At 41.3% G+C, this 8,733-nt stretch overlaps 1 protein-coding gene across 2 annotated transcripts; it reads left to right on the top strand.

Moving 5' to 3' along the window:
• The first annotated feature begins 1,800 nt into the window (after nt 1-1,800).
• LOC108024937 (uncharacterized) lies at nt 1,801-3,208 on the top strand. 2 transcript variants are annotated; one of them, XM_050889114.1, is made up of 4 exons: nt 1,801-2,004; nt 2,079-2,517; nt 2,810-2,997; nt 3,057-3,208. In XM_050889114.1, exons 2-4 carry the CDS (start codon nt 2,311-2,313, stop codon nt 3,121-3,123), a joined length of 462 nt encoding a protein of 153 aa, XP_050745071.1. In that variant the 5' UTR covers nt 1,801-2,004; nt 2,079-2,310; the 3' UTR covers nt 3,124-3,208. The 2 variants fall into 2 exon arrangements, with proteins under 2 accessions (XP_050745071.1, XP_016950625.1); XM_017095136.3 differs by having other exon boundaries at nt 1,801-2,517.
• The last annotated feature ends 5,525 nt before the right edge of the window (nt 3,209-8,733 follow it).

Raw genomic sequence — 8,733 nt, 5'->3', positions numbered from 1 at the left:
GCCTGACTCTTAGCTGGAATCAATTTATTTTATGCGAAATAATCGTGTTGATGGCTTCGTTCTCGCCCCTTTGCTCATTCGGCTGCCCTCCACTCACCCCACTAGGGCGACAGTTCGGTTTGGTTTGTGGTCACACCAACCCCAGGTCCAACCCCTAGCAGGGAGAGTGCAAACCCTCGGGCTGGATTTGGGTTTAGAATGGAAGCGCCTAGGTGAAGAAGGGTGGAAGTAATTTAAATTTATTGTGTCAATTTACAGTAGTTTATGCGGTTATCGTTCAGCCACATATTACAGTGGGGATCCATTGGCTGCAAGGATAAGTTTACAAATGAACTACTCACCTAAAGGGAGTGCGGGGTTGCTGGATTGCATACAACCAGCGGCGCCACCTAGCGTTCAATCCAATGGAAAGCTTATGATATAGCTCTATCACTCCTCTCAGCCTCTATAGGAATGAAAGCTAGGTCATGTCAGTGAAATCTCGCACAGAGCCGATAGGAATAAGGCTAGGTGGCTTTTTGTGTGGTGTGCAGCCTTGGAAATGGCGGACTTGCGGCATGTAGTCCCAACCCTTCTCGCACTCCCTTAGACGAGTCAGGGGTAAACTATAGTCGAGGGCGTCGTTTTTCGTTTTGATTTCAGGGCCACACTTTTGAAACAATGGTATGGTTATCAATCAATTTTTAGCATAGATAAATTTTGTGGCAAAATTACATTTTTTATTCTATTTTTCCTAGCCATATGGAGTACAAACGGAATGCCTATCAATCAAAGAACCAACGTTTGGCCAGTTCAACAATTGCACGGCCCTTGGGCAACGTTGGTCGTGATGTGACATTCGCAAGGTTGATCGAGAGCTCTTCCGATCGTCGCCGTTGCGCAATCGTACACCTACATACAGTCTTTAATGGGGGAGGGCTTCACTTTGGCTTTGTTTATCGCTCACCCAGGGTACCCACAGAACTGCCATTCATTCATCATGGAAAGTGCCCAAGAGGAGACGAACTCTATCCTAGCACTTGACAGCTGACCAGGGATCGGAGTCGTTAGGTAAACACGAATTTATCGGTTATTACTTGCACCTTTCAATCATAATAGCACCTAGGTGACAGCCGCGTCATCCAAGCCCATTTCAATGGCCAACATCCTACTGTTTCTCTACATTCGCTTGTACACATCATTGAGAGGTCGGGCGGTCCGAAATTGCATTGATAACTAGGTGTGAAAAGGCTTTTCAGACAATACAGTATTCTGGGAAAGGTTTTGCCCTCAAGCCGCTCCCGTACATTTCAATTTGCATTTGACTTTCCGGCTGTTGTGGGCGAGCCAAACCACTTATAACGCACGCAGCGGGACGACCTTCGTCTTCACTGCCTCTCTTTGCTGTTCGGATATTCGCTCGAACCGCTCCCGGATCGCCTTACCCATTCTTACAGCCGAGAAAGAAAGGTCCAATTGTTACCGATTTACGCTTCTTTCTTGACACAGACTTGCAAAATCAGTGGACTACGGCGATTTCCTTTTTAATCCGCAATAAGCCGCAAAATCAATTGAATGAAATTGAATAGGTCTGAACACTTTGTCCAAGTTCTGACAAGGTTTTCGGCGCGGAGTAGGTGGAAATGAATTTTAAGCTTGAGCCCAGCAATAATAAACAGTGTGATTCGATCGCAGCCTAACTCCATTCTCATTTTTTCTAATTTGCTTTTTTTACTACACGCTTCCCCAGAGTACAAAATTAATTCAGTAAATGCAGAGCAAGGATTTACCGAAGTATATGAATTCATATACAAAATGGAGGAACAGTAGCAATGAATACAAACACTCATTTTCTAGCTTGGATATATTTATTATGGAGACTGAGGCCTTTCCGATCCTGTCAATTGCCAACAATTGCAATCAGATCAACGAGACGCAGTTTTAATGGTGTTTTAGGAAACTTAACTTGCCCTTTCCGATTTCATTGTCCGTTCATAAGCCGAAAATCCGTGGTATCCCGGACAGGTAAATGGAAAATCGATTCAGTCGGGGCAGCACAACTGGGACATTGTTTGAAAGCAAGTATCTGTTAATAATAGAACGATTACCCGACGAGGTCAACACTTGGCACACAAGCCCACGGAGGCTGCCCGCTTGAATATTTAAATGGAAGACCGCCGCAGTACTGTCTGCACAAAGACTTTTCCTGGCCAGAGTCCAGTAGCCATCCCATGAATGGTCTGCATTACAAGGGGATTATGGGATTTGAGGTTAAGTGCTTTTTCAGTGCTGGCACTGAGTGTGGATTGAATTTTCGACGTATTCTCCGAAATGTTTGACTTGGCGGGCGACAAAATCTCGCGCGGGAGGCGGAGCTATCCGAGGACGCCATTGCCCGGCCCAGCAGCTGTTCTTACGCTCGCACATGTCCTGCGGATCGTTCCCAAAGGCGAGCGAGAGTTCCCACTTATGTGCCGTGGCAGTCCCAAGAAAGGTAGAGGGAGGAGCGGCCTGGAGCGCGCGCCAAGGACAAATCGGGTAAAATTAAACGTATTATATCGCGAGCGTGTCCTGTGGAAAGGGACGGAAACTAGGTTTGTCGTGGGGTGGATTTCGTGACGACAAGACCTCTGCTTGCGGCTTTTTCCGCACTGAGAAGCGCACTACGTTTGAGTTGGCAGTCGGAGGTTTATATGGGTTGCTATAACCTTTTCCAGGTTGAACTCTATTCCACGCAACTCGCCGAAAAGAGCAACCACTTTTAACTCATAGGAATTAGTCGAGTGCATTCGAATGAAAAACTAATTTGATTTATATATTCGAATTTCAGGCTGCTTTCCTGGACTCTGCCCCCACTGACACCCATAACAAGACATACCCTGGCCTTGGAAAGCCCAGGCAACTGATGCTTTTTCTGGCCGAAATCCGCTGGACATTCTTAGAAAAAAATGGGGCTTGCCAGAAAGGGCGCATGCAATTGGGAATGGAAAAAACGAGATATAGCCATTGGCAAAAGGTGTAATTATATGACAGAAGTTTATTTTAGTGTATTTGTCTTACTACTTATATATTTATAGGGAAGAAGACGGAGGGTTGGAACACATTATTTTGCTTAGCCATTTGCTCATTGTCTCGCGAAATTAATCGTGTATTATTGATCTTTTATGTGTAACTTTTTCTCCTTTTGTAAGTACTTGTTGTCAAATTATATGTAAATCTTAAGGAGAACTTTCAAGATCGTTTCCCCTAAAGATTCCTAATTTTAATGAAATAATCATGCCTTCAGTCAGAAGTTTGCAACGTGATTTGTTATATTGTTTTAAAATAAATGGTTTATCATACTTGATTTACAGTATAGTACACTCGACAATAATTGATAATGACGATTAATGCCTGATTTCTTGTTGTTCTTTCATGTACTTAAAAAAAAAAGAAATCAATATCAACACCCGACATATCTAAATTAATGCTTGATTCAAGATCCGAATTCTGAAATAAAAAATTACCTTTTAAAGTAGTGTTTAAAATAAGTAAAAATATACAACTTCCTTAAATGAATACCTTTCTAATAATTACTCTAATTTGTTTTTGTTCAAAGTCGCTAGTACAAATCAGAAAAAATCAAATATCAACTATTACACGTAGCAGGCTACAATGATCACCCTTAATTAAAGAAATATAAAGATATTGTTTCATTTTAAATAACCACCGTATGTACAGGGGTGGTCAAAAGAATTTACACAAAATAAAAGTGAAATATACTCGTAACTTGAACTTGCTTCGTTTAACTTTTGGCATCAATGGAAAGGTAATTTAAATGCCGTTTGAATGGTGCACTACTTTTCTTAACCCATTCAGTACTGAATAAAAATTCCGAATTTGTGTGAACATCTACTTTTTTAATTTTTTTCCTTGTCTTAAAAACTTAAATTGTTTTAAGCAAAATTTTCTTAAAACAAAAATAATAGTAACTGAAAAAAGAATATTAAAAAATAATTTTTTTGTATATTTTTTATTAATTCGATTAATCAATCGAAAGGCATTGCAAACTAACGACTAAACATAAAAATCAATTGGTGTGGAAGAAAGAGCGGTGAAAAAAAATAAAAATTTGATCTGTGGTCCGGTGGGGGTAAATACCCCCTGCTTAAAATGATCGAATTATCTGTTTAAAGGTAATATAATTCTTCTCAAAATGAAAATTTTATTTTGTTTGTTAGTTTGTCAGTTTTTTACAAATCGTTTTTTTAGGATCCTGAGATGTTAAACAGCTTAATATAGTAAACATTGGTTAGCTGTTAGGGAAAAATTCTTAATTCCGGCGAAAAACAGCTATAAATAGCTACATTTGCTCACCAAATTTTCTAAAACTTGGTTATATGTCGCTGCAATGGCCTTTCGAAATACTTTGTAGGCCTTTCTAACGTGATTTGTCTATATACCAAAGATTACAAATTATGGCAAACAATTTTTTTATTAAGATTAATTTTGTGATTTTTTTTCCTGATTTTTAGAAAATTACATTAGCGATTTCGGGTTAAGCTTTCAAGTGTACAACCCTTGCGTTTGCTCAACTTTTAAAATTAAAAAGTCATGCTTAAAGTTTTCAGTCAACAAAAATCAAAAACAACAAAACTTTCTAACATGATTTATTTAGATACCACCGTTTAAAGATTGTGGGGAAAAGTTTTTAATTTTGATTTTTATTAGCTTAATTAGATTTCAAATTTTTCAAATTAATTTTAAGGTGTGTACTCCTTAAAATTCCTCAAATTTTGACATACACACTGTTGTAAAAAGTGACGTTTCAAAGTTAATAATTAACAAAAATGGAAACATTTACCAGTTCAGGCCATCTTACTCTGCCTAAGCATTGACCTTTTTTTGTCTATATCCAATTTAAGATTATGTTAAAAATCTTCAAATAAAAAACTTTAGGTTCAACACTTTCGGAAAAACTTGAGATTTAACTAGCTATTTATACTTTGTGTGAAATGAAATTCAAATAACAATTTCCATTATTAATGGAGGAATGTGTGCCATGGGAAATTTTAAAGGCTACAACTGGGTCTCGGGCTGAGAAGTACCATCCTTGACTCACGATGCCTGTTCCTTGATTTTTTTATATAAGATGATGTTAAAAACCTTTATATAAGAAACTTTAGTTCTACCATTTTCGGAAAATCCGTATTTCGGCACATAAAAAGCTCCATAGCAGCCGTAACTTGCGAACCACGAACTGTCAATCAACAAAAATGGCAACATTTACTAGTTCAGAACATCTAACATTGCCATCCATAATCTATTTTATGGTCTTGGAATTATTTAAATTCTTACAAGCAGTTTCGCATAACAAATTGAACTGAACGAATTTTGGGAAACAAACCTTCTGATATCTAGGAGTTTTTAAGGAGACCGCAACAACAAAACATAAGTTCTGAACTCAAATGCGACGAATAAGTATTATACGATCTACTAATAAATACACTAAATAAAAAATTCTAAAAGAGGTATTTATTTTCGTGACAAAAGTTGATACTAGAACTTTTGTTTGTTGAAGGTGCGATCGTCACTATATTTTAACCTGGTTAAGAGGTGTTTTTGATTAACTATATGGACATAAAATTTCCGATCGTTTCTAGGGAAGCCAAATTCAGGTTTTGTTAAATGTTTTTCGAAATTCTGAAATAATCGAAGGATGATATTCCCAATAGTATAAGTTAACTTGTCAAAAAACACCAAAATTAAATGTTTTTGTAGCGCTCTTTTGTTGCGCGAACATGCCAAGCCCACTCTAACACTCACAAACCCCCCAAAACTGTGGCTCCTACAGTTTAAGTGCTATAAAAAAGTGAATTGTGTTCGCCAATACCTATAGATTTAAAAAAATTCCCAAAGTTCAGAGACCGCCAACAAACTTTAAAAAATTTTAGGTGTGAGCTCTGAGGGTCGGGATTTAATTCGCTGCAACCGGAGCTCCAAAACTGTAGCTCCCACAGTTTTATTGATGGAAAAAACGTTTAATTGATATACTCGTGTATTGATTTCGTCGATCTCCATCCATTATAATGAACAAATTTGACCTATTTAATATATAAAATGCATTCGTCTCGTCATTACCTATAGATTGACCTAAAAAAGAAGGTTGCGCTTTAGGATCTCGCTTTCCTGACCGTATATCTCTATCTCCCTTTGCTCCCTTAAGCTTAGTAACGGGTATCTAATAGTCGAGGAGCCGAGACTCGACTATAGTGTTCTTCTCTGTCCTTCCTTCGCTCTGTTTTTATATATTTGTTTAATCCAAAGCAAAAACAATACTAAACCCCTTATCAGTCGAATCTATTTTGATCACAGAAACGTTTGGTGTGATCACTATTATTAGCAAGGGTAGAGTCTCGGTCACGCTCGAGAATCGAAGGCGAGTCTTGAATTTGTCCCCAGCAAAATGGAAGTGCCGCACATAATAATGTAGCAAGCTGAGGTTTAGTCAAGACGGAAGTTCCCCTAATCATGTCGCCGTCTACGGAGTTCGTCTGTCCTATACCAACAGTTACGGACTTCCCCATATGTGACGTCTACCAACTCAAGCACAAACGCGGCAAATTTTTCCCAATTAATCATAATATGGTGTACCGGTCTGTGCTTATCTCATTCGTACTCTAATGAGCAACGGCCAGGCTCAGGCGATGCAGCTAGCCACTCCAGGCATTCAATGAATGAAACCACGTTCGCTGGCAAAGCGGTTCGGTATCTAATTGTTTTATAACTTCCTTTCTTACGCTTTATGAGTGCCTCATTGTTCTAGGTAGGTTGCAGTTTACGACCAGCCGAGCTGTCAGACGATTGCGCGGAAATACCGGCGCTCATTACTTAAAGAATCTGCTCGGAAATCCCCAGGCGGCTGCAAGCCCAAGCCCCAGCCTACGCAAATAAGCGCGTGGATTTTTATAACCTCACCACCCCTCAATCCAACTCAGCCAACTGCCTACCTGTCCCGTTGATCCGTTCCTACTACACCCAGATCGCAGGCACTACTCACGGCAATCCCAGTTTATGAATGAATCCCTTAAACTGAGAAGAGTGGTGAATGAAATGTTCCTCGCGGCCTGCCTTTCTGGCAGGTTATGCATTCTTCGAGTCCCTCATACCTAACACCCGCAACCCAGCCAGCCGTTGCATTCATTAGCATTGCCAGAACAATGAAGGTGGACCTAATCCAAATGATTTCCCTTTGTTTCAAATGACAGCACAGAGGGCTTAGGGCGTTAGGACTGGCCAAAGCTTCTCCTGGAGGCAGCAGCTAACTCACGGAGAGTTTAAAACGCTTTGGTTAAAAGAAACAGTTTGCTACTAGGCCATACTTTTACCAGCTAAGTGCTGGGCGGTACATGTATATAGAGGTATATTATTTACTAATATTTCAAGAACGATTTTTGGATACGTTTTTGGGAGTCTCCATGGTGTTTAGCGACCATCAAGGCGACAACAAATCTGCTATAAACCGAAACTTTTAACATTTTTCGCGCTTGTTAGTTACACTAAAAGTAAATTTGAGACATTCAAAGTGTCGACCCACTTTTGTTTTAACCCCCGAAAGGGAAAGCGGTCATGTTAGCGATGTGGTGCACCTGGGTTGATCAACAAACTGCTCAAGTTAAATACACTTTACACTTTAAAATGATACCTAGTCACAGTAAACAGAAGAATGTATACTGAATTTAAGCACTAAACATGTCGCCTCACATTTATATCCCTTTATTGTCCACTGCGTATTGTATCTCTTTTCCCTAATCTGCATCCCACATCGCGTTGGGGCGAACGCCCACTGGAGGAAATAAAGTTTTTCCCAAGCGTCCCCAGAGATAAAGCTAAGGCCAACTGTACCATCTTAGTTACACGCTCAAACCTTTATCGCCAGCCCTGAGTGTCGGGCCCGCCCGAAATCGCTGCGAATGCTGCCCGGCCCCTGGCCCACACTTTGCATATTCAGGACATCCAAACCCAAACCCACCCTCGAAAGCACTTAATTCAATAATAAATTGCCGCCAGAGCGAGCCCAGGATAACCAAACCGCAGATAACTGAGTTACACTTTCGGCGGAGTATCTGTATCTGGTCAGAGGGCAGGACGACGGAACCGGACGGGGTTGGGATGTGAGTGGGAATGGGAATAGGAATGGGAAAGAAGGCGAGATCCAAGCCCTCAGCCAACCACCCGGGAGGCGCTGGGGGTTTGTCAGTGGGTAAGCGTTAAATTCATAATCGTGAATGTTTTACTTAAAGCTGGGCCCGCATCTCAGCCGCAGGGAACGCCCGGGCCCAACAAACACAGTGCCTATGTACGCACAAGTGGTGGTTCGTGTGCAGAAGGCGCAAGTTAGGCAAGCTGCCCGCCACTCGAGCGGAGTGTTCGATTCCCCGGCAGGAAAGCCACGCAGGACTACACGCACTCGCCGGGCCCTTATGTACTTCCGCCGCGAGTGTGTGCGTGAGCGGGCCGCCATTGTTGTGCAGGCGTAGCCACACCGAAACAGAAACGGGAACAGAAACAGAAACCCACCCCGGAGCACCGCTCTCGCTCGCACGTCTTCAGACAGACAGCAATTCGATGAATGGAGCGGCCTGCGTGTGCGTGTGCGTGAGCGCAGGACGAGCGAGTGCGAGTGTGTAGGTAGCGTAGGTAGGCAGAGTCCTGGCTTAAATTAAGGGGCTTCGGGGCAGGAGAGCTCAGTTCGAGTCGAGATCTCGCAGCGCA

Source organism: Drosophila biarmipes, chromosome 3R (genome assembly GCF_025231255.1).
Source record: "Drosophila biarmipes strain raj3 chromosome 3R, RU_DBia_V1.1, whole genome shotgun sequence".
Classification (NCBI taxonomy): Eukaryota; Metazoa; Arthropoda; class Insecta; order Diptera; family Drosophilidae; genus Drosophila; species Drosophila biarmipes.
This window is presented reverse-complemented; position numbering and strand designations above follow the sequence as displayed.

What these genes read in the sequence shown, in the direction of transcription:
- LOC108024937 (XM_050889114.1), top strand. Translation starts at nt 2,311, where the DNA reads ATGTTTGACTTGGCGGGCGACAAAATCTCGCGCGGGAGGCGGAGCTAT. An exon ending in GCGCGCCAAGGACAAATCGG is followed by an intron (nt 2,518 to 2,809) that starts GTAAAATTAAAC and finishes TTCGAATTTCAG; the next exon opens with GCTGCTTTCCTGGACTCTGC. An exon ending in TATAGCCATTGGCAAAAGGT is followed by an intron (nt 2,998 to 3,056) that starts GTAATTATATGA and finishes ATATATTTATAG; the next exon opens with GGAAGAAGACGGAGGGTTGG.